Source organism: Salvelinus fontinalis, chromosome 36, assembly GCF_029448725.1.
Source record: "Salvelinus fontinalis isolate EN_2023a chromosome 36, ASM2944872v1, whole genome shotgun sequence".
NCBI lineage: Eukaryota > Metazoa > Chordata > Actinopteri > Salmoniformes > Salmonidae > Salvelinus > Salvelinus fontinalis.
In genome coordinates this window covers 7,982,245-8,009,684 of record NC_074700.1, presented here as the reverse complement: position 1 = coordinate 8,009,684, position 27,440 = coordinate 7,982,245, and the positions used below count along the sequence as shown (strand labels likewise).

At 42.4% G+C, this 27,440-nt stretch overlaps 1 protein-coding gene across 3 annotated transcripts; it reads left to right on the top strand.

Annotated features, from left to right (window-relative positions):
• The first annotated feature begins 382 nt into the window (after positions 1-382).
• LOC129835142 (NACHT, LRR and PYD domains-containing protein 12-like) lies at positions 383-27,440 on the top strand. Of its 3 annotated transcripts, XR_008756383.1 has the most exons (11): positions 383-424; positions 595-715; positions 1,590-1,706; positions 9,138-9,222; positions 9,469-9,697; positions 11,058-12,867; positions 13,150-13,323; positions 13,423-13,596; positions 14,935-15,206; positions 17,393-17,439; positions 17,557-17,596. XR_008756383.1 is itself a non-coding variant. In XM_055900551.1 (10 exons), exons 2-10 carry the CDS (start codon positions 633-635, stop codon positions 18,093-18,095), a joined length of 3,258 nt encoding a protein of 1,085 aa, XP_055756526.1. In that variant the 5' UTR covers positions 383-424; positions 595-632; the 3' UTR covers positions 18,096-27,440. The 3 variants fall into 3 exon arrangements, 2 of the variants coding, with proteins under 2 accessions (XP_055756526.1, XP_055756525.1); XM_055900551.1 differs by lacking the exon at positions 14,935-15,206 and having other exon boundaries at positions 17,557-27,440; XM_055900550.1 differs by lacking the exon at positions 14,935-15,206 and having other exon boundaries at positions 13,150-13,596; positions 17,557-27,440.

The following is a 27,440-nucleotide window of genomic DNA, read 5'->3' as shown; positions in this document are numbered from 1 at the left end:
TTAAGCATCTCAGCTAACATTACTATTTTTATTTTCCTGTCACACAAACGTCTAATACTTTCTCTGTGCATCGGACACTGCAGCTCAACCACTGTAAATACACCTCTATGCGCCGTGAATATTATGTTACTTCCAGGTATGAAAAAAACTATTTGAAACGTTTTTATTTGTTTTCTGTTATTCTATGCCCAATTTTGGAAACCATAAACGAGAATGTTTTACTTTTGATGACATGTGGCACTTTTGTATAACATTTTCTTTTTATCATGTTGGCCATGTGGGGACAAATTCATTCAGTTTAGAGACTAGTGATTAGGCCTCATATTATATGTATATTTTTTTAAGTAGGCCTCATTTGTTGTTTATCGAAAGTGAAAGTATTCACAATTGTTAACTGCGTAGTTGGAGAGGAGCAAGCAGCAAGGTAAGGACTAGCTGAGTATAATATTTAAAGCAAAATAATGTAAAATGAAAAACCATATTACAACATTAGTACAACATGATGGGTGCACAAATTGCTTAATTGCACGAAGTTTAGCCTACTTAGTCAAGGTTGATGACTGTCTCAACTTGTTTTAATTTCCACAACAATAGGTTATTTATCGTAGCGTACCTCGCCTGCACAGCCTAAAATGAGCCTCCAAGGAGATAGACAGAAGGGAGGCAAGACCTCCAAAGGGAGTCTCTTTGAGAAACCTGACAAAGAAGCCCAAAGGTAAGACGAGCGCTGTTGTCTCACAATGTAAATCATTTTGACAATGATAATGGGGTTGAGTGGAGCTAAAGAATGGGACTAAAACATATATAAAAAATAAAAAAAAGATAACTATTGTGAAATATACTGTGTCCGTAAAATGTATATAGTATGTAGAAGCCTAAGCGTTGTTGTCCATTCACGTGACAGGGCATAACCCGGTTCAACCCAGAGCAGCTTAATCGAATCCCCTCAGTCTCACCCACTTTTCACAAGTGTTTCTTCGCGCACAATATTGGGCAGCATTTTGGTGAGAGCACATGGCTACTGAGTATCGTAAGATAAATTGTTAAAGAAAATGGACGCATGCCTCCTGGAATGCATCACGTCCTGTGCCCCTTTTTGGTTTCTGTCTTTATGGTTTGTTTGTAGTTTGTTGATTCATTTTTAACTTGCATGGGTTTCAAATGTGTTCCTGAGCCGGAGAATGGCCACTGTGACTGAAATTAGAAAAAGTACTTTCTACTCCACTCTACCTGCTCAACCCAGATCCAAAAGGACCTGTCACTTTTCCACCATGTAACATATACACTTATAATCTACTATTTAGGGGCTAATGTGTACATTCAAATAAAGTGTTGCCATCATTACCATTGTTTACTTATAAAACCTACTTCACAGCTGATTTACTGTTTTGCTTTTGTGGTTTATCACTGAAGATAATTAGGATAATAATTTTGTAGCAAGGTCAGAAAAACACCTGCCCTTTAAGATGTGCAGTACCTACTCTTTTCTGACCTTGCTTCACTTGCATCAAGCTCGGTGTAATCTGCTGTGCCAACTAAAACCATTTGGTTTGTTATTCACTTCTAAAAGTCTCTTTGTTGTATTGAAGCACAATCCAGGCAAAAAGACCACATTCACCTGCACCCACCTGTGTGTCCATGAAGAGTGACTGGTCAATGGATGCTCCAATAGACCTCCGCAAAGGAGACTTTTATAACAATCAAAGGTAACAAAGAACATACATTAACATTTTCCACTATTTGAAAACATCAAAGTGCATTATCAGTGGAACAATTATTTTTCTAAATGAAACTCAGAGTAAATGTGATTGTGTGCTTTGGACAGGGTCCAGCAGGAGAGGTCAGTCTCACATGAACCCAGCATTGTGTCCTTTAAAGGGATACTTTTGGATTTTGGCAATGAGGCCATTTTGGTCATTTTCACACCCCTTTTATTTTTTCCATATTTTGTTGTGTTACAGCCTGAATTTAAAATATATTCAATTTAGATTTTGTGTCACTGGCACACACACAATACCTCATAATGTCAAAGTGGAATTATGTTTTTAGAAAATGTTACAAATTAATTCAAAATGTAAAGCTGACATGTCTTGAGTCAATAAGTATTCAACCGCTTTGTTATGGCAAGCTTAAATAAGTTCAGGAGAAAATATGTGCTTAACAAGTCACATAAGTTGCATGGACTCACTCTGTGTGCAACAATGGTGTTTAACATGATTTTTGAATGACTACCTCATCTTTGTACCCCACACATACAATTATCTGTAAGGTCCCTCAGTCGAGCAGTGAATTTCAAACACAGATTCAACCACAAAGACCAGGGAGGTTTTCCAATGCCTCACAAAGAAGGGCACCTATTGGTAGATGGGTAAAGGGGGGAAAAAAGCAGACCTTGAATATTAATTTGAGCATGGTGAAGATAGTTTTCTCCTGAGGATGAATCAACAACATTGTAGTTACTCCACTATACTAACCTAAATATGATGGTGGCTGCATTGTGTTATGGGTATGCTTCATCGGCAAGGACTAGGGAGTTATTTAGGATAAAAATCAACAGAATAGAGTTAAGTACATGAAAAATCCTAGAGGATAACCTGGTCCAGTCTGCTTTCCAACAGACACTGAGACAAATTCACCTTTCAGCAGGACAATAACCTTAAACACAAGACCAATATACACTGGAGTTGCTTACCAAGACTTTGAATGTTCCTGAGTGGCCTAATTACAGTTTTTACTTAAATCGTCTTGAAAATGTATGGTAAGACTTGAAAATGGCTGTCAAGCAATGAGCAAAAACCAACTTGACAGAGCTTCAACAATGTTTTAAAGAATAATGTGCAAAAAGTGTACAATGTCTGTAGATGGGTGAGAACCCCCCCCCCCCTCAATGTAATCCATTTTGAATTCAGCTGTAACACAACAAAATGTGGAATAAGTCAAGGGGTATGAATTCTTTCTGAAGGCATTGTACTTCCCCATCGAATTCAGATGAACTCGTAGACAGGGCTGCTAACTTTCGAAGATAGCTTGGAGAGAGATTTCCTACGGTTAATGTCATTGGCGCCACCCCTAGTTGAGGAAAATTGATGTTTTAAAGCTTATTTCCTGCAACTCTACATTGTTTAGGCCCTTGACCAGGGTGAAATATTTGTAATTTTTTTTATCACAGGTTGGATGTATTCAGGATTGTTTTTTAAAGTCGAATACACACTCAAAATTCAACCACTTGGTTTTAAGTTATTTTAAATTATTTGGGCATAGTATTTAGAGTATGTTAACTGGAGGAGATTGAATTACATTGGTTTTTGGTTAGAACATGCTAATATTAACAGTTGGTAGCAGTGACTAACCATATGATGGATTGCAGTCTTTCCTTGTCCATAAGAAACAAACATGTAAATATGTCATTCATTTGGGTGAATTAGGCTATCCCTTTTAAAATAGGACCACAGAAAATCATCCTGCCTAGAGGTAGCTCTCTAAGAGGGTTGGCCACCCCTGATCTATGTTTACAACAGTGGAAGCTCCTCAGAGGAGGAAGGGGAGGACCATCCCCTTTTTATTTTTTTTAATTTTTTAAAATTTTATCCCATTTTCTCCCCAATTTTCGTGGTATCCAATCGCTAGTAATTACTATCTTGTCTCATCGCTACAGCTCCCGTACGGGCTCGGGAGAGACAAAGGTCGAAAGCCATGCGTCCTCCGAAGCACAACCCAACCAAGCCGCACTGCTTCTTTAACACAGCGCGCCTCCAACCCGGAAGCCAGCCGCACCAATGTGTCGGAGGAAACACAGTGTACCTGGCCCCCTTGGTTAGCGCGCACTGCGCCCGGCCTGCCGCTGGAGCACGATGAGTCTAGGATATCCCTACCGGCTAAACCCTCCCTAACCCGGACGACGCTATGCCAATTGTGCGTCGCCCCACGGACCTCCCAGTCGCGGCCGGCTGCGACAGAGCCTGGGCGCGAACCCAGCGACTCTGGTGGCGCAGCTAGCACTACGATGCAGTGCCCTAGACCACTGCACCACCCGGGAGGCCCCTCCATCCCCTTTTTCTACCCAATTTCATGATATCCAATTACGATCTTGTCTCAACTCCCGAACGGGCTCAGGAGAGGCAAAGGTCGAGTCATGCGTCCTCCGAAACATGACCTGCCAAACCGCACTCCTTAACACCCACGCGCTTAACCCGGAAGCCAGCTGCACCACTTTGTCGGAGGAAAACCGTTCAACTGATGACCGAAGTCAGCCTGCAGGCGGCCGGCCCACCACGAGTCGCTAGAGTGAAGCCCGTCCAGCCAAACCCTCCCCTAACCCGGACAACGTTGGGCCAATTGTGCGCCACCCCATAAGGGACTCCCGGTCACGGCCGGATATGACACAGCTTGGGATTGAACCCGGGTCTGTAGTGTGATGCAGTGCCTTAGGCCGCTGTGCCACTCAGGAGGCCCCTCAGTGAATTTCATTAAAAAAAGTAAAACATTTAAAAGTTTGCCTTTTTAGATTAAACTATACTAAATACAGTGGGGAGAACAAGTATTTGATACACTGCCGATTCTGCAGGTTTTCCTACTTACAAAGCATGTAGAGGTCTGTAATTTTTATCATAGGTACATTTCAACGGTGAGAGACTGATTCTAAAACAAAAATCCAGAAAATCACATTGTATGATTTTTAAGTAATTAATTTGCATTTTACTGCATGACATAAGTATTTGATACATCAGAAAAGCAGAACTTAATATTTGGTACAGAAACCTTTGTTTGCAATTACAGAGATCATACGTTTCCTGTAGTTCTTGACCAGGTTTGCACACACTGCAGCAGGGATTTTGGTCCACTCCTCCATACAGACCTTCTCCAGATCCTTCAGGTTTCGGGGCTGTCGCTGGGCAATACGGACTTTCAGCTCCCTCCAAAGATTTTCTATTGGGTTCAGATCTGGAGACTGGCTAGGCCACTCCAGGACCTTGAGATGCTTCTTACGGAGCCGCTCCTTAGTTGCCCTGGCTGTGTGTTTCGGGTCGTTGTCATGCTGGAAGACCCAGCCACAACCCATCGTCAATGCTCTTACTGAGGGAAGTAGGTTGTTGGCCAAGATCTCGCGATACATGGCCCCATCCATCCTCCCCTCAATACGGTGCAGTCGTCCTGTCCCCTTTTGCAGAAAAGCATCCCCAAAGAATGATGTTTCCACCTCCATGCTTCACGGTTGGGATGGTGTTCTTGGGGTTGTACTCATCCTTCTTCTTCCTCCAAACACGGCGAGTGGAGTTTAGACCAAAAAGCTCTATTTTTGTCTCATCAGACCACATGACCTTCTCCCATTCCTCCTCTGGATCATCCAGATGGTCATTGGCAAACTTCAGATGGGCCTGGACATGCGCTGGCTTGAGCAGGGGGACCTTGCGTGCGCTGCAGGATTTTAGTCCATAACGGCGTAGTGTGTTACTAATGGTTTTCTTTGAGACTGTGGTCTCAGCTCTCTTCAGGTCATTGACCAGGTCCTGTCGTGTAGTTCTGGGCTGATCCCTCACCTTCCTCATGATCATTGATGCCCCACGAGGTGAGACCTTGCATGGAGCCCCAGACCGAGGGTGATTGACCGTCATCTTGAACTTCTTCCATTTTCTAATAATTGCGCCAACAGTTGTTGCCTCCCAGCCTTGTGCAGGTCTACAATTTATCCCTGATGTCCTTACACAGCTCTCTGGTCTTGGCCATTGTAGAGAGGTTGGAGTCTGTTTGATTGAGTGTGTGGACAGGTGTCTTTTATACAGGTAACGAGTTCAAACAGGTGCAGTTAATACAGGTAATGAGTGGAGAACAGGAGGGCTTCTTGAAGAAAAACTAACAGGTCTGTGAGAGCCGGAATTCTTACTGGTTGGAAGAATATGTCATATACTTATGTCATGCAATAAAATGCAAATTAATTACTTAAAAATCATACAATGTGATTTTCTGGATTTTTGTTTTAGATTCCGTCTCTCACAGTTGAAGTGTACCTATGATAAAAAATTACAGACCTCGCCTCCCGGGTGGCGCAGTGGTCTAGGGCACTGCATCGCAGCGCTAGCTGCGCCACCAGAGACTCTGGGTTCGCGCCCAGGCTCTGTCGCAGCCGGCCGCGACCGGGAGGTCCGTGGGGCTACGCACAATTGGCTTAGCTTCGTCCGGGTTAGGGAGGGTTTGGCCAGTAGGGATATCCTTGTCTCATCGCGCACCAGCGACTCCAGTGGCGGGCCGGGCGCAGTGCGCGCTAACCAAGGGAGCCAGGTGCATGGTGTTTCCTCCGACACATTGGTGCAGCTGGCTTCTGGGTTGGAGGCGCGCTGTGTTAAGAAGCAGTGCGGCTTGGTTGGGTTGTGTTTCGGAGGACGCATGGCTTTTGACCTTCGTCTCTCCCGAGCCCATACGGGAGTTGTAGCGATGAGACAAGATAGTAATTACTAGCAATTGGATAGCATGAAAATTGGGGAGAAAAGGGGGTAAAAATTTTAAAATATATATAAAAAACAATAAATAACAATAATTACAGACCTCTACATGCTTTGTAAGTAGGAAAACCTGCAAAATCGACAGTGTATCAAATACTTGTTCTCCCCACTGTATATTCATGTCACCAAATAATCAATTAAAACACACTGTTTTGCAATGGTCTACAGTAGCCTCAACGGCACTCTTTAGGGTAGTACCATGGTGTAGGCGGAGGACAGCTAGCTTTCGTCTTCCTCTGGGTACATTGACTTCAATACAAAACCTAGGAGGCTCATTGTTCTCACCTCCTTCCATAGACTTACACAGTGATTGTAACAACTTCCAGAGAAGGTCCAACCTCCAAGCTATAAGAGCTCTTGCAGCATGAGCTGACATGTTTTCCACCCAATCAAAGGATCAGAGAATGAATCTAGCACTGAAAGCATAAGCTACAGCTAGCTAGCACTGCAGTGCATAAAATGTGGTGTAGTTGAGTAAAAGAGAGAAAAATACAATAGTTGGAACAGTTTTTAACAAACATTTCTTCAAAAATTAACAAGAAGCAAGAGGGGGAGAGATTTATTTTCACTTTCATTTTCGCTTACTTAGCTAGCAAATGCAGCTAGCTAGTTTAGCCTGCTCAAACACCCTCCTCAAACAGAGGGATGCTATGTTAGCTAGCTGGCTATGACTATCCAACGCAACACTGGAACTCTTCCAAGTCAAGGTAAGTTTTTGGTTTTACACTGACGGGCCCCATGGCAATAAATTAGTAATTGCTTACTGACTATACAGTCGTGGCCAAAAGTTTTGAGAATGACACAAATATTAATTTCCACAAAGTTTGCTGCTTCAGTGTCTTTAGATATTTTTGTCAGATGTTACTGTGTAATACCGAAGTATAATTACAAGCATTTCATAAGTGTCAAAGGCTTTTATTGACAATTACATGAAGTTGATGCAAAGAGTCAATATAAGAGTCAATATTTTTCAAGACCCCTGCAATCTTCCCTGGCATGCTGTCAATTAACTTCTGGGCAACATCCTGACTGATGGCAGACCATTATTGCATAATCAATGCTTGGAGTTTGTCAGAACTTGTGGGTTTTTGTTTGTCCACCTGCCTCTTGAGGATTGACCACAAGTTCTCAATGTGATTAAGGTCTGGGGAGTTTCCTGGCCATGGACCAAAAATATTGATGTTTGAGCCACTTAGTTATCACGTTTGCCTTATGGCAAGGTGCTCCATCATGCTGGAAAGGGCATTGTTCGTCACCAAACGGTTCCTGGCTGGTTGGGAGAAGTTGCTCTTGGAGGATGTGTTGGTACCATTCTTTATTCCTGGCTGTGTTCTTGAATGGTCTCAGGATGCTTTACTGTTGGCATGACACAGGACTGATGGTAGCGCTCACCTTGTCTTCTCCGGACAAGCTTTTTTCCGGATGCCCAAAACAATCAGAAAGTGGATTCATCAGAAAAAATGACTTTACCCCAGTCCTCAGCAGTCCAATCCCTGTACCTTTTGCACAATATCAGTCTGTCCCTGATGTTTTTCCTGGAGAGAAGTGGCTTCTTTGCTGCCCTTCTTGACACCAGGCCATCCTCCAAAGTCTTCGCCTCACTGCGTGCAGATGCACTCACACCTGCCTGCTGCCATTCCTGAGCAATTTCTGTACTGGTGGTGCCCCGATCACGCAGCTGAATCAACTTTAGGAGACTGTCCTGGCGCTTGCTGGACTTTCTTGGGCGCCCTGAAGCCTTCTTCTCAACATTTTAACCACTCTCCTTGAAGTTCTTGATGATCCGATAAATGGTTGATTTAGGTGCAATCTTACTGGCAGCAATATCTTTGCCTGTGAAGCCCTTTTTGTGCAAAGCAATGGTGACAGTAAATGTTTCCTTGCAGTTAACCATGATTGACAGAGGAAGAACAATGATTCCAAGCACCACCCTCCTTTTGAAGCTTCCAGTCTGTTATTCGAACTCAATCAGCATGACAGAGTGATCTCCAGCCTTGTCCTCGTCAACACTCATACCTGTGTTAACGAGAGAATCACTGACATGTCAGCTGGTACTTTTGTGGCAGGGCTGAAATGCAGTGGAAATGTTTTTTGGGGATTCAGTTCATTTGCATGGCAAAGAGGGACTTTGCAATTATTTGCAATTCATCTGATCACTCTTCATAACATTCTGGAGTATATGCAAATTTCCATCATACAAACTGAGGCAGCAAACTTTGTGAAAATTAATATTTGTCATTCTCAAAACTTTTGGCCACGACTGTACACTGTAATGTTACTGCATGATTGTAGCATGTTTACTAATGCGTTAGTGCTATTAGCTATGTTGACTATGACGTTACTTTAGCTAATTTGGTGACAACGATGTAGGCTGTGTATAGCGGTTATGATATGGTTTGGATTGGAAAGTTTTTTTAGTTTTTTTCCTGGTCACAATACAACTGATGTGTTATGCATTGAAGTCCACAAACGAAGGGAAAATGTGAGAGGAGGAGAGCGCATAGTTGCGAGAAGGAATAGAACGTGGCTGCTATGAAAGTGAACTATGTTTACACGTGATCAGGGGTGTATTCATTCTGCCGATTCTGGTGAAAACGTTTCGATTTCTTTTAACGTGATAATCTAATATCTTGCCCACAGCGATGAACAACAGAGATCAGAGTCTGAGATTCCCAGTGGTCAGTCTGCCCAGGATCATAAGGAAGATCTGTCCTCCATTTTCAGGGTAGGTTGTACTTTCTCATACAGTAACTAAAGTAGAAGTAAGGATCGTCCACACCTAGAATGATAACCATTATCAATAACCATGACGATCATCAGCGAGCAGCCACAATACAGTACGCTTTATGGTTCTACACACCTTTCAATCAACTTATAAAACACATCCTACCTTAGTTAGTTGCATGTCATAGTGTATTATTAGTTTAGTGAAGTGTTATTTTGATATGAATATGCTTTTTCTTTTTTTCAGTCTGTTGAAGACAGTATCATCACTTTTGTGAGAGGGGAGTTGGAAAGATTTAAGAGGATTTTGTGTCCAGATCTCCCAGAATGCTTTGAGAGTCAGAATAAGGATGCAAAAGCAGTGGGCTCTGAAGATGAGAAGCAGCAGAGCAATGCCAGAGAGGGGGCTCTGAAGATCACACTGCACATCCTGAGGAACATGAACCAGAAGGAACTTGCTGACACGTTGGAAAAAAGTATGAATTATTTGTCTGTAGTCTTTTTATACCAGATTAAAGTACCCTTTTACATACTTAAAACATCATTTAGATCATTTATAGGAAATTAATATTTATGTTAATGAATATACAGTGAATTCGAGAAAGTATTCAGACCCCTTGACTTTTTCCATATTTTATTACGTTACAGCCTTATTTTACAATGGATTAAATCAAACATTTTCCTCATCAATCTACACACAATACCTCAATGACAAAGTGAAAAAGTTATTTATGTTTGCAAATGTGTGTTTATATATATCTTATTTACGTATATATTCATACCATTTGCTATGAGACTCAAAATTGATCTCAGGTGCATCTTGTTTCCATTGATCATCTTTGAGATGTTTCCACAACTTGATTTGTGTCCACCTGGGGTAAATTCAATTGATTGGACATGATTTGGAAAGGCACACACCTGTCTATATAATGTTCCACAGTTGACACTGCATGTCAGAGCATAAACCAAGCCATGAGGTCGAAGGAATTGTCCGTAGAGCTCCAATATAAGATTTTGTTGAGGCACAGATCTGGGGAAGAGTACCAAAACATTTCTGCAGCATTGAAGGTCCCCAAGAACACAGTGGCCTCCATCATTCTTAAATGGAAGAAGTTTGGAACCACCAAGACTTTTCCTTCCAGAAGGACAACCATCTCTGCAACACTCCACCAATCAGGCCTTTATGGTAGAGTGGCCAGATGTAAGCCACTCCTCAGTAAAAGGCACATGACAGCCTGCTTGGAGTTTGACAAAAGGCACATAAAAACTCAGACCATGAGAAACAAGATTCTCTGGTCTGATGAAACCAAGATTGAACTCTTTGGCCTGAATGCCAAACGTCACGTCTGGAGGAAACGTGGCACCATCCCTACGGTGAAGCATGGTGGTGTCAGCATCATGCTGTGGGGATGTTTTTCAGGGACTGGGAGACTAGTCAGGATTGAGGGAAAGATGGATGGATCCTTGATGAAACCTGGTCCAAAGCCCTCAGGACCTCAGACTGGGGCAAATGTTCACCTTCCAACAGGACAACAACCCTAAGCACACAGCCAAGACAACACAGGAGTGGCTTTGGGACAAGTCTCTGAATGCCCTTGAGTGGCCCAGTTAGAGCCTGGACTTGAACCCGATCAAACATGTCTGGAGAGACCTGAAAATACTGTAACTTTGCAGCAAAGCTCCCCATCCAACCTGACAGAGCTTGAGAGGATCTGCAGAGAAGAAAAGCAGAAACTCCCCAAATATGTGTACCAAGCTATACCTTCCAGTACTTTTTGCACTGTACATGTACCACATTAAAAGTCACATTTTCAGGAATGTTTTCTGCACGATTAGGTCTTCTGGGTGAGCTTGCTGTATGCCAGCATAAACTCAAACTCAATCTGAAGAGAAAGTTTGAATGTCTGTTCGAGGGAATAGCAAAGCAAGGAAACTCAACACTTCTCAACAAGGTCTACACAGAGCTGTACATCACAGAGGGTGGAAGTGGAGAGGTCAATCATGAACATGAGGTCAGACAGATTGAGATAGCATCCAGAGGACCACCAACACAAGAGGTACCAATCAAATCCAATGACATCTTCAAACCCTTACCTGGACAAGACAAAACCATCAGGACTGTACTGACAAAGGGAGTCGCTGGCATTGGAAAAACCATCACTGTACACAAGTTCATTTTGGATTGGGCTGAAGGAAAGGCAAATCAGGATGTCCAGCTCATATTTTCTCTCCCTTTTCGGGAGCTCAATTTGTTCAAGGGGAATCAATGCAGTTTGATCAAACTCCTCCATCACTTTTGCGTTGAAGCAAAAGAATCAGGAATATCCAACTTTGAAAAGTACAAAGTTGTGTTTATCTTTGATGGTCTTGATGAGTGCCGACTTCCTCTAGACTTCCAGAACAATAAGAGCTGTTCTGATGTCACAGAGTCAACCTCAGTGGACGTGTTGCTGACAAACCTCATCAAGGGGAATCTGCTCCCATCTGCTCTCCTCTGGATAACCTCTCGACCTGCCGCAGCCTACCGCATCCTTCCTGATTGTGTTGACCAGGTGTCTGAAGTACGAGGGTTTAATGACCAACAGAAGGAGGAATACTTCAAGAAGAGAATCAGTGATCAAAACCTAGCCAAAATAATCATTACACACATAAAGTCATCAAGGAGCCTGTACATCATGTGCCACATACCAGTCTTCAGTTGGATTTCTGCCACAGTCCTAGAGAAAATGTTGGGGGAAGCAGAGAGTGGAAAGATGCCCAACACACTGACTCAGATGTACACACACTATCTGATTTGCATCATACTGATCAATCTGAAATATTCAGTGGGATCAGAGACATTGGGGGCAGATTCAGAGATTAAAACAGACGAAGAGATGATCCTCACACTGGGAAAATTGGCATTTGAACAGCTGGAGAAAGGAAATCTGATCTTCTATGAGGAAGACCTGAGAGAGTGTGGCATTGATGTCAGAGAAGTGTTAGTGCACTCAGGAGTGTTCACTCAGATCTTTAGAGAGGAGTGTGGGCTGTACCAGGGGAGGGTGTACTGCTTTGTGCATCTGAGCATTCAGGAGTTTCTTGCTGCATTATATGTGTTCCACACATTCATCAACAGCGGTCTAAATCTATTAGACGAACAGGAAACCATCACCAGAAAGCTTCAGATAACCAAAGGTATTCCTGTAACTCTTCTTCACAAGAGTGCAGTAGACAAGGCCTTACAAAGTGAGAATGGACACCTGGACCTTTTCTTTCGCTTCCTTCTCGGTCTCTCAATGGAGTCCAGTGGAACTCTCCTACGAGGCCTACTGGCACAGATAGGAGGCATCTCTCAGAGCAATGAGGAAACCGTTGAGTACATCAAGAAGAAGATCAGGAAGAATCCCTCTCCAGAGAGATGCATCAATCTGTTCCACTGTCTGAATGAGTTGAATGACCATTCTCTTGTGGAGGAGATCCAGAGCTACCTGTGCTCAGGAAGTCTCTCAGAAGCCCAACTTTCGCCTGCACAGTGGTCAGCATTGGTCTTTGTGTTGCTGACATCTGAAAAGGAGCTTGATGTGTTTGACCTGAAGAAATATTCCAGATCAGAAGAGGGTGTTCGGAGGCTGTTGCCAGTGGTCAAAATCACCAGGACAGCTGTGTGAGTGCAATGATTCTTGAATTTCTGGAATATCCATCATGCTTTTAGCACTGGGGTGTCCAATTTTATCCGCAAAGGGTTGTGTGGGAGCAGGCTTTTACTTCAACCAAAGCAGTAACACACCTGATTCAACTAATCATAGTTTTCAATCGTCAACTTTTTCAATTGAATCAGGTGTGTCAATGCTTTGGCTGGAGCAAAGGTCTGCACCCATACTGGCCCTTTGTGGATAAGATTGGACATCCCTGATTCAGTCAATTAATCTTAACATTTCTTCTTCAGGCTGAAAGGATGTAATCTCACAGAGAGATGCTGTGAAGAATTGGCCTCAGCTCTCAGCTCAAACACCTCACACCTAAGAGAGCTGGACCTGAGTGACAATGACCTGCAAGACTCAGGAGTCAAGCTGCTCTCTGCTGGACTTGCGAGTCCACACTGTAAATTGGAGACACTAAGGCAAGTATATTTGGAGTTGAAGATGGGAGCAAAAGGGAGCATACATTTTAAGACCGAGCAAGCAATCTTACCAAAACGGTTACATTTATCTTTCTGCAGGTTGTCATTCTGTGGTGTCACAGAGAAAGGCTGTGCTTCCCTGGCATCAGCTCTGAGATCAAACCCCTCTCACATGAAAGAGCTTGATCTGAGCTACAACCACCCTGGAGACACAGGAGTGGAGCTGGTCTCTGCCATACTGGAAGATCCACACTGTCAACTGCATACACTCAGGTAGTAAAACAATTAGTCAGCCGCATATTGAAAGCTGAAGTGTCGCAGAAATTCTAGGAAGAGAGACTGCAGATTTCTTTCAAACAACAGTTTATTGTCAGAATTGCAAAAGTTAAGCAATCAACCATCACTAAGAATAGTTAAGAGTTGAAAAGTTCCACGGACAGAGCTGTCTTTCTCCTTTTATAGAAAGTACATTATTTTATCTTTGACAGTTAACAGATGTGCAAAAACAGGCCATGGGAACAGAGTGGTAAAAAGTAATTTAGCTCGTCTGTGTAGATCAAGATAGCTGATATCGCCACCACTCTCTGTTCCTCACTGCACTTCCCACAGACATTACCAGTCAAACGTTTGGACACATCTACTTATTTAAGTTTTAATTGTTATTTTTTTTTACAATTTTCTACATTGTAGAATAATAGTGAACACATCAACACTATGAAATAACACATATGGAATCATGTAGTAACCCAAAAAGGTAGGGGTGGGAGCCCTATTTGGTAAAAGACCATGTCCATATTATGGCAAGAACTGCTCAAATAAGCAAAGAGAAACGACAGTCCGTCATTACTTTAAGACATGAAGGTCAGTCAATCTGGAAAATGTCAAGAACAGTGTAATCGCAAAAACCATCAAGTACTATGACGAAACTGGCTGTCATGAGGACCGCCACAGGAAAGGAAGACCCAGAGTTACCTCTGCTGCAGAGGATAAATTAATTTAAGTTAACTACCTCGATTGCAGCCCTAATAAATGCTTCAGAGTTCAAGTAACAGACACATCCCAACATCAGCTGTTCAGGTGAGACTGCATGAATCAAGCCTTCATGGTCAAATTGCTGCAAAGAAACCACAACTAAAGGACACCAATAAGGGGGGCAGCAGGTAGCCTAGTGGTTAGAGCGTTGGGTCAGTAACCGAAAGGTTGCTAGATCGAATCCCCGAGCTGACAAGGTAAAAATCAACAAGGCAGTTAACCCACTGTTCCTAGGCCATTGTAAATAAGAATTTGTTCTTAACTGACTTTCCTAGTTAAATAAAAAATAAGAGATTTGCTTGGCCAAGAAACACGAGAAATGGACATTAGACCGGTGGAAATCTGTCCTTTGGTCTGATGAGTCCAAATGTGAACGGATGATCTCCGCATGTGTGGTCCCCACCGTGAAGCATGGAGGAGGAGGTGTGATAGTGTGGGGGTGCCCTGCTGGTGACATTGTCTGTGATTTATTTAGAATTCAAGGCACACCACAGCATTCAAGGCTACCACAGCATTCAGCAGTGATATACCATCCCATTTGGTTTACGTTTAGTGGGACTATAATTTGTTTTTCAACAGGACAATGACCCAAAACACACCTCTTAGCTGTGTAAGGGCTATTTGACCAAGAAGGAGAGTGATGATGCTGCATCTGATGACCTGGCGTCCACAATCACCCGACCTCAAAACAATTAAGATGGTTTGGGATGAATTGGACCGCAGAGTGAAGGAAAAGCAGCCATCAAGTGCTCAGCATATGTGGGAACTCCTTCAAGACTGTTGGAAAAGCATTCCTCATGAAGCTGGTTGAGAGAATGCCAAGAGTGTGCAAAGCTGTCAACAAGGCAAAGGTTGGCTACTTTGAAGAATGTAAAATATATTTAGATTTGTTTAACACTTTTTTGGTTACTACATGATCCCATATGTGTTAATTCATAGTTTTGATGTCTTCACTATTATTCTATAATGTAGAAAATAGCAAAAAAGAAAGAAACTCTTGAATGAGTAGGTGTGTCCAAACTTTTGACTGGTACTGTGGCTAAATTCCTGCCGATCGTAAACACTGGAGGTCACGTACTACGGTCGCACCTAAGAAGCTCATAAATCTGTATGCTCAGATTTATGACTAAGTCACACAAGGCAAGCTTGTATCAGTATAAAATACCAGCATATAGCAATGGAGAATTCTTCTAAGTAAAAACAGCATAGTATGTCTAATTAAACAATATAATAGGTAATTAAATAATTTCCTCCACAGAAGTCAAAGTAACTTTGCAGGTTGGCGCACTGAATAGTATATGATAAATGAGAAAAAGTTCTGATAATGTGAGGATGTACAGTGGGGCAAAAAAGTATTTAGTCAGCCACCAATTGTGCAAGTTCTCCCACTTAAAAAGATGAGAGAGGCCTGTAATTTTCATCATACGTACACTTCAACTATGACAGACAAAATGAGAAAAAAAAATCCAGAAAATCACATTGTAGGATTTTTAATGAATTTATTTGCAAATTATGGTGGAAAATAAGTATTTGGTCAATAACAGAAGTTTATCTCAATACTTTGTTATATACCCTTTGTTGGCAATGACAGAGGTCAAACGTTTTCTGTAAGTCTTCACAAGGTTTTTCACACACTCTTGCTGGTATTTTGGCCCATTCCTCCATGCAGATCTCCTCTAGAGCAGTGATGTTTTGGGGCTGTTGCTGGGCAACACGGACTTTCAACTCCCTCCAAAGATTTTCTATGGGTTTGAGATCTGGAGACTGGGTAGGCACTCCAGGACATACGAAGCCACTCCTTCGTTGCCCGGGCGGTGTGTTTGGGATCATTGTCATGCTGAAAGACCCACCCACGTTTCATCTTCAATGCCCTTGCTGATGGAAGGAGGTTTTCACTCAAAATCTCACGATACATGGCCCCATTCATTCTGTCCTTTACACGGATCAGTCGTCCTGGTCCCTTTGCAGAAAAACAGCCCCAGAGCATGAGGTTTCCACCCCCATGCTTCACAGTAGGTATGGTGTTCTTTGGATGCAACTCAGCATTCTTTGTCCTCCAAACACGACGAGTTGAGTTTTTACCAAAAAGTTATATTTTGGTTTCATCTGACCATATGCCATTCTCCCAATCTTCTTCTGGATCATCCAAATGCTCTCTAGCAAACTTCAGACGGGCCTGGACATGTACTGGCTTAAGCAGGGGGACACGTCTGGCATTGCAGGATTTGAGTCCCTGGCGGCGTAGTGTGTTACTGATGGTAGGCTTTGTTACTTTGGTCCCAGCTCTCTGCAGGTCATTCACTAGGTCCCCCCCGTGTGGTTCTGGGATTTTTGCTCACTGTTCTTGTGATCATTTTGACCCCATGGGGTGAGATCTTGCGTGGAGCCGGTGAGATCTTGCGTGGAGCCCCAGATCGAGGGAGATTATCAGTGGCCTTGTATGTCTTCCATTTCCTAATAATCACTCCCACAGTTGATTTCTTCAAACCAAGCTGCTTACCTATTGCAGATTCAGTCTTCCCAGCCTGGTGCAGGTCTACAATTTTGTTTCTGGTGTCCTTTGACAGCTCTATGGTCTTGGCCATAGTGGAGTTTGGAGCGTGACTGTTTGAGGTTGTGGACAGGTTTCTTTTATACTGATAACAAGTTCAAACAGGTGCCATTAATACAGGTAACGAGTGGAGGACAGAGGAGCCTCTTAAAGAAGAAGTTACAGGTCTGTGAGAGCCAGAAATCTTGCTTGTTTGTAGGTGACCAAATACTTATTTTCCACCATAATTTGCAAATAAATTCATTAAAAATCCTACAATGTGATTTCCTGGATTTTTTTTCTCATTTTGTCTGTCATAGTTGAAGTGTACCTATGATGGAAATTACAGGCCTCTCATCTTTTTAAGTGGGAGAACTTGCACAATTGGTGGCTGACTAAATACTTTTTTGCCCCACTGTATATCTCACAGAGCTTTGAGTTTACATGCTGCTACTGCCACAAAAGGGATATTTGCCACTCCAACAGTGTGTTCTGCTTTTTCAACAGTGTGGATCATAATGCTGAGTGCTGGTTGAAATCTGCCCTGAAGAAATGTACGTTTTGAATTGTGCCTATTTTTATATTACAATACATAAATGTACCTGCAATACGTGAAGAGGGTATTCATAGGAACTGTTCCTGTTATTTATTGTCTCCGTCTCTTCCGTCAGATGCATGTGAGCTCACACTGGATCCAAACACAGCACACACATACCTCTCTCTGTGTGAGGCAAATAAAAAGATGACACGGATGGAGGCGGCGCAAGTATATCCTGATAGCTCTGATAGATTTAAGGACTGGGGCCAGGCGTTGTGTAGAGAGGGTCTGTCTGGGCGCTGCTACTGGGAGGCAGAATGGACTGGGAAATGGGCTGGTGTAGGAGTGGCATATAAAGGAATCAGCAGGAAAGGGGAGGGTAATGATTGTGTGCTTGGATACAATGACATGTCTTGGAGTCTGCGCTGCTTTGATGGCTGTTTCAATGCCTGGCACAAGAAGAAGGGGGAAGCCATATTGGTCCCCTCCCCTGTCCCCAAAAGGGTAGGAATGTATCTGGACTGGCTGGCTGGCACTCTGTCCTTCTACAGTGTCTCATCTAACTCACTGACCCACCTGCACACATTCCAGACGACATTCACTGAACTTCTCTACCCAGGGTTTAGGCTTTGGGATCATGACACCTCAGTGTCCCTGTGCCGGGTAGAATAGCCCCTTGTGGTATACCTAGAAGAACACCAAAAGGATCAGACTCTAAAATACACTACCACTCAATAAAGGTGAACATTGTTACTGATTATATCAAATTTATAAAGCCCTTCTTACATCAGCTGATATCTTAAAGTGCTGTACAGAAACCCAGCCTAAAACCCCAAACGTCAAGCAATGCAGGTGTAGAAGCTCGGTGGCTAGGAAAAACTCCCGAGAATGGCCAGAACCTAGGAAGAAACCTAGAGAGGAACCAGGCTATGAGGGGTGGCCAGTCCTCTTCTGGCTGTGCCAGGTGGAGATTATAACAGAACATGGCCAAGATGTTCAAATGTTCATAGATGACCAGCAGGGTCAAATAATAATAATCACAGTGGTTGTCGAGGGTGCAACAGGTCAGCACCTCAGGAGTAAATGTCAGTTGGGTTTTACTAGCCGATCATTCAGAGTATCTCTACTGCTCTTGCTGTCTCTAGAGAGTTTAAAACAGCAGGTCTGGGGACAGGTAGCACGTCCGGTGAACAGGTCAGGGTTCCATAGCCGCAGGCAGAACAGTTGAAACTGTAGCAGCAGCACTGCCAGGTGGACTGGGGACATATGGGTATGTACAGTTGAAGTTGGAAGTTTACATACACCTCAGCCAAATATATTTAAACTCAGTTTTTCACAATTCCTGACATTTAATCCTAGTAAAAATTTCCTGTCTTTGGTCAGTTAGGATCACCACTTTATTTTATGAATGTGAAATGTCAGAATAATAGTAGAGGGATGTAACGGTCCTGACCTGTTTTATGTTGTTTTTGTATGTGTTTAGGTCAGGGCATGTGTTTTGGGTGGGCAGTCTATGTTATCTGTTTCTATGTTGGTTTTGGTTGCCTGGTATGGCTCTTAATTAGAGGCAGGTGTTTTGCGTTCTCCTCTAATTAAGAGTCATATTTAGGTAGGGTGTTCTCACTGTTTGTTTGTGGGTGATTGTCTCCTGTGTCTGTGTCGATGTTACACCATACGGGATTGTTTCGGTTTGTTCGTGCGTTTTTGTAGTAAGTACTTGTTCGTTCGTTCTGCGTGTGTTATGTCAGTTCGTCGTGCTAAGTCTGTCTACTTTCGTTTTGTTATTTTGTTAGTTTATTCAAGTATAGTTTGTTTCGTCTTGTAAATAAAATTCATCATGTATTCACAACCCGCTGCGTCTTGGCTCGATCACTACTCCTCCTCTTCTTATGAAGAGAGAGAGGAACGCCGTTACAAGGGAATGATTTATTTCAGCTTTTACTTCTTTCATCACATTCCCAGTTGGTCAGACGTTTACATACACTCAATTAGTATTTGGTAGCATTGCCTTTAAATTGTTTAACTTGGGTGTTTAATGTTTAATGCTTTGGGTAGCCTTCCCGCAATAAGTTGGGTGGATTTTGGCCCATTCCTCCTGACAGCTGGTGTAACTGAGTCAGGTTTGTAGGCCTCCTTGCTCAACATTTCAGTTTTGCTCACAAATTTTCTATGGGATTGAGGTCAGGGCTTTGTGATGGCCACTCCAATACCTTGACTTTGTTGTTCTTAAGCCATTTTGCCACAACTTTGGAAGTATGGTTGGGGTCATTGTCCATTTGGAAGACCCATTTGCGACTAAGCTTTAACTTCCTGACTGATGTCTTGAGATGTTGCTTCAATACATCCACATAATGTTCCTCCTTCATGATGCCATCTATTTTGTGAAGTGCACCAGTCCCTCCTGCAGAAAAGCACCCCCACAACATGATGCTGTGCTTCATGGTTGGGATGGTGTTCTTCGGCTTGCAAGCATCCCCCTTTTTCTTCCAAACATAACAATGGTCATTATGGCCAAACAGTTCTTTTCTTGTTTCATCAGATCAGAGGACATTTCTCCAAAAATTACGATCTTTGTCCCCATGTGCAGTTGCAAACCGTAGTCTAGCTTTTTTATGGAGGTTTTGAAGCAGTGGCTTCTTCCTTGCTGAGCGGCCTTTGAGGTTATGTCGATATAGGACTCGTTTTACTGTGGATATACAGTGGGGAGAACAAGTATTTGATACACTGCCGATTTTGCAGGTTTTCCTACTTACAAAGCATGTAGAGGTCTGTAATTTTTATCATAGGTACACTTCAACTGTGAGAGACGGAATCTAAAACAAAAATCCAGAAAATCACATTGTATCAAATCAAATCAAGTTTATTTTATATAGCCCTTCGTACATCAGCTAATATCTCGAAGTGCTGTACAGAAACCCAGCCTAAAACCCCAAACAGCAAGCAATGCAGGTGTAGAAGCACGGTGGCTGGGAAAAACTCCCTAGAAAGGCCAAAACCTAGGAAGAAACCTAGAGAGGAACTAGGCTATGAGGGGTGGCCAGTCCTCTTCTGGCTGTGCCAGGTGGAGATTATAACAGAACATAGCCAAGATGTTCAAAATGTTCATAAATTACCAGCATGGTCAAATAATAATCAGGAATAAATGTCAGTTGGCTTTTCATAGCCGATCATTAAGAGTTGAAAACAGCAGGTCTGGGACAGGTAGCACGTCCGGTGGACAGGTTAGGGTTCCATAACCGCAGGCAGAACAGTTGAAACTGGAACAGCAGTTTCATGTATGATTTTTAAGTAATTAATTTGCATTTTATTGCATGACATAAGTATTTGATACATCAGAAAAGCAGAACTTAATATTTGGTACAGAAACCTTTGTTTGCAATTACAGAGATCATACGTCTCCTGTAGTTCTTGACCAGGTTTGCACACACTGCAGCAAGGATTTTGGCCCACTCCTCCATACAGACCTTCTCCAGATCCTTCAGGTTTCGGGGCTGTCGCTGGGCAATACGGGCTTTCGGCTCCCTCCAAAGATTTTCTATTGGGTTCAGGTCTGGAGACTGGCTAGGCCCCTCCAGGACCTTGAGATGCTTCTTACGGAGCCACTCCTTAGTTGCCCTGGCTGTGTGTTTCGGGTCGTTGTCATGCTGGAAGACCCAGCCACGACCCATCTTCAATGCTCTTACTGAGGGAAGGAGGTTGTTGGCCAAGATCTCGCGATACATGGCCCCATCCATCCTCCCCTCAATACGGTTCAGTCGTCCTGTCCCCTTTGCAGAAAAGCATCCCCAAAGAATGATGTTTCCACCTCCATGCTTCACGGTTAGGATGGTGTTCTTGGGGTTGTACTCATCCTGCTTCTTCCTCCAAACACGGCGAGTGGAGTTGACCAAAAAGCTCTATTTTTGTCTCATCAGACCACATGACCTTCTCCCATTCCTCTGGATCATCCAGATGGTCATTGGCAAACTTCAGACGGGCCTGGACATGCGCTGACTTGAGCAGGGGGACCTTGCGTGCGCTGCAGGATTTTAATCCATGACGGCGTAGTGTGTTACTAATGGTTTTCTTTCAGACTGTGGTCCCAGCTCTCTTCAGGTCATTGACCAGGTCCTGCTGTGTAGTTCTGGGCTGATCCCTCACCTTCCTCATGATCATTGATGCACCACGAGGTGAGATCTTGCATGGAGCCCCAGACCGAGGGTGATTGACCGTCATCTTGAACTTCTTCCATTTTCTAATAATTGCGCCAACAGTTGTTGCCTTCTCACCAAGCTGCTTGCCTATTGTCTTGTAGCCCATCTCAGCCTTGTGCAGGTCTACAATTTATCCCTGATGTCCTTACACAGCTCTCTGGTCTTGGCCATTGTAGAGAGGTTGGAGTCTGTTTGATTGAGTGTGTGGACAGGTGTCTTTTATACAGGTAACGAGTTCAAACAGGTGCAGTTAATACAGGTAATGAGTGGAGAACAGGAGGGCTTCTTTTTTTTTTCTTTTTTTAAATAATTTTACCCCATTTTCTCCCCAATTTTCGTGGTATCCAATCGCTAGTAATTACTACCTTGTCTCATCGCTACAACTCCCGTACGGGCACGGGAGAGACGAAGGTCGAAAGCCATGCGTCCTCCGAAGCACAACCCAACCAGCCGTACTGCTTCTTAACACAGCGCGCCTCCAACCCGGAAGCCAGCCGCACCAATGTGTCGGAGGAAACACCGTGTACCTGGTCCCCCTTGGTTGGCGCGCACTGCGCCCGGCCCGCCACAGGAGTCGCTGGAGCGCGATGAGACAAGGATATCCCTACCGGCCAAACCCTCCCTACCCCGGACGACCGACGCTATGCCAATTGTGCGTCGCCCCACGGACCTCCCGGTCGCAGCCGGGACGAGCCTGGGCGCGAACCCAGAGACTCTGGTGGCGCAGTTAGCGCTGCGATGCAGTGCCCTAGACCACTGCGCCACCCGGGAGGCCCACAGGAGGGCTTCTTGAAGAAAAACTTACAGGTCTGTGAGAGACGGAATTCTTACTGGTTGGTAGGTGATCAAATACTTATGTCATGCAATAAAATGCAAATTAATTACTTAAAAATCATACAATGTGATTTTCTGGATTTTTGTTTTAGATTCCGTCTCTCACAGTTGAAGTGTACCTATGATAAAAATTACAGACTTCTACATGCTTTGTAAGTAGGAAAACCTGCAAAATCGGCAGTGTATCAAATACTTGTTCCCCCCACTGTAGGCACTTTTTTACCTGTTTCCTGCAGCACCTTCACAAGGTCCTTCGCTGTTGTTCTGGGATTGATTTGCACTTTTCACACCAAAGTACGTTCATCTCTAGGAGACAGAACGCGTCTCCTTCCTGAGCGGTATGACGGCTGCGTGGTCCCATGGTGTTTATACTTGCATACTATTTTTTGTACAGATGAACGTGGTACCTTCAGGCATTTGGAAATTGCTCCCAAGGATGGACCGGACTTGTGGAGGTCTACAATTTTTTTCTGAGGTCTTGGCTGATTTCTTTTGATTTTCTCATGATGTCAAGCAAAGAGGCACTTTGAAGTTAGGCCTTGAAATACATCCACAGGTACACCTCCAATTGCCTCAAATTATGTCAATTAGCCAATCAGAAGCTTCTAAAGCCATGACATAATTTTCTGGAATTTTCCAAGCTGTTTAAAGACAGTCAATTTAGTGTATGTAATCTTCTGACCCACAGGAATTGTGATATAGTGAATTATAAATGAAATAATCTGTCTGTAAACAATTGTTGGAAAAATTATGCATAAAGTTGATGACCTAACCGTCTTGCCAAAACTATAGTTTGTTAACAAGAAATTTGTGGAGTGGTTGAAAAATTTAATTTGAATGACTCCAACCTATGTGTATGTAAACTTCCGACTTCAACTATAGTTACTGGCTTATAAGTCATTCAAATAAACTGTATAAACAGGTAATGGACATACAGTATTTATAAAATGCATAAGGCTGGGATCATCAACTAGATTCAGCCATGGGACAATTTTTTTCTTGAGCGGATGGTCTGGGGGCCAGAAAACAATCACAAATAATTTGTAGACTGCAAATTGACTGCAAGAAGCCCAAGCAAATATAATATTTGACTCAAACCTTGCTTCCATTTTTATACCGTCACATGTCTCTCTAATGTGTGGGGGAGGGGGGAGCTTAGAAAACTTTGGGGGCCAAATAAGACCACATTTGACCCACGGGCCGCCAGTAGGGGAACCCTGGCAGTGGAATTGACAGTGACATTCTATTTGTAAAAGGAAATATGTGATAGTTTAATCTATGCAAAACAAGAATTTGGTTCTATTGTGGACTAGATTTTACATATTTATTTTTGTTTATTAGAATACAGCGCCATATTCTGGTTACGAAACCATACAGTATGTCTGTCTATACATTATTTAGCATACGTTACTTACAATATCATTCTACTGCAAAACATAATTAAGGCTCATTACATATTTTAAATGTATAAGTCTTGGTTTCGAACCGTTATCACCATAAAGTTACACTACATGGCCAAAAGAATGCGGACACCTGCTCGTCGAACATCTCATTCCAAAATCATGGACATTAATATGGAGTTGGTCCCCCCTTTGCCGCTATAACAGCCTCCACTCTTCTGGGAAGGCTTTTCACTAGATAGTAGAAAGAGGAGGAAGGGAAGCGCTACTAAGGTACACAATAGTACATTTTGGTCCATAGAAGGTGCTCTTTGGTAAAAGGGGTAAATTGGTCATCAAAAAGAAAGGAGGACCAAGGCACTCTTCATATGATTAATTAAAATGCCTTTATTAGTATTGCATGTTCAATAGAAACAACGTTTCTTTTTAATGGCTTTTCACTAGATGTTGGAACATTGATGCGGGGACTTGCTTCCATTCACCCATGAGCATTAGTGAGGTCGGGAGATTAGGCCTGGCTCGCAGTCGGTGTTTGCGGTGGAATATTTTATTCAAGTGAGAGAGACTTTATTTCTTTAAACAATCATCTTTATTCAATATTGATTAATTATTGCAATGATACCTGATACCAAGATTGCTCAGTCATAGCTGGTTTAACCCCCCCCCCCATATTGGGGGCACCATAAGCCACTTTGGGTTCCTCCTGTGGGCATCTGCCTCTGGTGCTGTCTCCCAAATGCCAGGATAATTAGGAATACTGAGACCTTTGTTCTGTTCCTCCAGGCCCTCTCTAGCTCTGTGACACTCACCATATCTGATCTATGGAATGCCAGCTGTAGGTTTTTTATCACCAAGCCATCACTTAGTCAGTTGCCAGCCCAAGCTCCATAAAGACTCCTCTCAGTTAACTCAGAAAAGGAGAGAGTCCTAAGAACCTTACCCTATTAAATGAAACAACCATTTGGTGCATAAATATAACATAATCCTGCTACCACATTCCCCCATTTTGGAAATTCTCTCAATTTAAAAGCAGAATTACAAGGTTTTAAAAAATAAAATAAAAAACATTTATTCCTTTTAGTGCTTAATGAACATGACCCAGGAAACGCATCATGATTCCACCATGTATAATGGACTCTGTCCATTAGCATAAACCTGCTATAGCTCCTGAGTATTATCATCAAAAATTACAATTTGGCAATGGATATAAATCAAATGGATTGGGATCAGTTTCACTCTCAGGACCAGAGTTCACTTCACCAAGGCATGCTGAGAATAGTCATTGGTCAACATTTTTCGGTACACAACATCTTTATCTATGTCACAATCAGCATAACAACAATCAAAACAATCAATCCATAATACATTAATTGCTCTGATTTAACATACTAAAACTTACTCAAATCAACCAGGCAGTTTAAAAAAATCATTCAGCTTCTAAATCATAATTAATTATCCAACCAAAATCTAGAATGACATTGCTCAGTGATTCACATTGGTTCTATCATTCAAAATTAAAACCCTCAACTTAACACACATCAAGACTGGCAGAATGTACATTTATATTACCATACAATATATTAATCTCATAATTCTAGTATTACATTTCTCATCAGGGTTATAATTACAGATCAGTATCTCAATGCATTCTTAGCCTAAATTACTATAAATTTAGCAGTGTATAAACCTCAATCAACCTGATACTCCAAAATAACAATATCAGACAAGTCTTAATCAATTACGGGCAGTTGACGAACCCCCTCCCTTTCCTGGCACTCAATCTTCTGGCATTTTTTTCATTTTTGTTCTTCAGATAGCTTCACAGTGGATGGCCCATGACATGACTAAGTAGTGTGAATACATATGTAAATTAGATATTTCTGTATTTTATTTTCAACAAATTTGCTAAAGTGTCTACAAACATGTTTTCACTTTGTCATTATGGGATATTGTGTGCAGATGAGTGGGAAAACATTTTGAATTCAGGCTGTAACACAACAGAATATATTCTCACATCTTGAATTGAGAGGGTATGCCCAGGGCCTACTTTTTATTAAAGAAAATGGCAAAAAGCACAGGCCTACCCCTTGTTAGCTTAATATTTTGAAAAAAATAAAACGGATCCGATTATATAAAGTGATATATAACAGCGCCTTGATCAGAGATGGTTTACACTAGAAACAAGCTGTAAAAGATGCATATGGGGATATCTTTTCTTCATTTCTTTGACATTCAGAGGCTGGACTCCAACCTTCTATATCCGAGGAGACAAAACATTTACTTTGCTTGGGAAGTAACCAAATTCTGTCACTATCAATTGATTAAGCTATTCACAAGATGTTTAAACCCAGACAGCTTTTGGGGAAACACTTGTGACCTCTCGTTGGGTTAAGCCATGGAAGAAGAGTAGCCAACAGTTAAAGCTTAATGTTCTGGTTCTGTAGTCATAGCTGCGTGAAGTAGTTTGTGGGTGACGGTACACCCCGACTTCCCGCGTCTGTGTCTGTAGGCCTACTCTGTCTGGGGTGGAAAGGTAGGCCTAACTTTTGAAAGTACCATGTTCAGATTCCTAATGACGTCTCTGATGTAATTATTTGCAAACAGTCATAGTTTCGTTGCACTGATTTGGCATTGGAGAAATATGTCCATTATTAGCCTGTCCTTTAGGTAATTTGTGTGGTATTAAAAACGATTCTGCTAATATGTCAAATGATGTAGAATTGCATGAAATGTTTATAAAATACAATTTTATCTTTCCACCCCTACTCTTGCCTGGCCGATCGTGTATAGCCATTGCACGATTTCGGGGGTCTTATTTGACCTTTTCTTCCGTTTTTCCGACCTTTTCTTCCGTTCAATCCCACCAAGGGACACCACATGAGTATTTACAATACTTGTTACACTGTACTTAAAACAAATATGTTTATTTTAATACAGTGAACTTTGTATTCCCTCAGAAGTTGGTACACTGTACTTAAAACAATATTAGAACTTTTGATAGTTTTAATACAATTTAGTTTTAATACAATAATAATTTGTCTTCAATTCTTTGTGTTTATTCGCCCAGAGCAAATAACTTTACAGGAGAGGGGACCCACTGATTAACTGAGTGCCTCTTCAGAGCAAGGCATCCATATCCTGTGAGATGGAATGTTCCACTTTAAAATATTCTGTCGGCAGTTACATGCTTCATGATCAACATCTATTTATTCATGCAACAAACCTGGATAGTTGTTTTAGGTCTGTTTAGTGTAAACAGTTTGATATATGACTAAGTGCATTACTTTTAATTTTCTTAATGTTACTTGTCTCCTTTTCACCTCATTTAACATCTGATTTACTTAACAAAAAGCACATCTCAATAGGTGGTCACGGTAAGTCATGGCATAGCACGTGGGGGGTGTGGCTTTCCTCTTTTGTTCCTCAAGCGAGGGGGAGACTAATGATGTGGATTCCTTGAATGCCTAAAAAGTAGTCTAAAAAGCCCCAGCAGTATTTGGTTAAAAATGTATCTTTTTTTTACCCTTTTAGTGTGTGTACTGTAGTTATAGTTGGGATATTGCTTTTCAAAATTAAAAGTTCAGAAATCA

What these genes read in the sequence shown, in the direction of transcription:
- LOC129835142 (XM_055900550.1), top strand. Translation starts at nt 633, where the DNA reads ATGAGCCTCCAAGGAGATAGACAGAAGGGAGGCAAGACCTCCAAAGGG. An exon ending in GACTTTTATAACAATCAAAG is followed by an intron (nt 1,707 to 9,137) that starts GTAACAAAGAAC and finishes TCTTGCCCACAG; the next exon opens with CGATGAACAACAGAGATCAG. An exon ending in AAAATCACCAGGACAGCTGT is followed by an intron (nt 12,868 to 13,149) that starts GTGAGTGCAATG and finishes TTTCTTCTTCAG; the next exon opens with GCTGAAAGGATGTAATCTCA.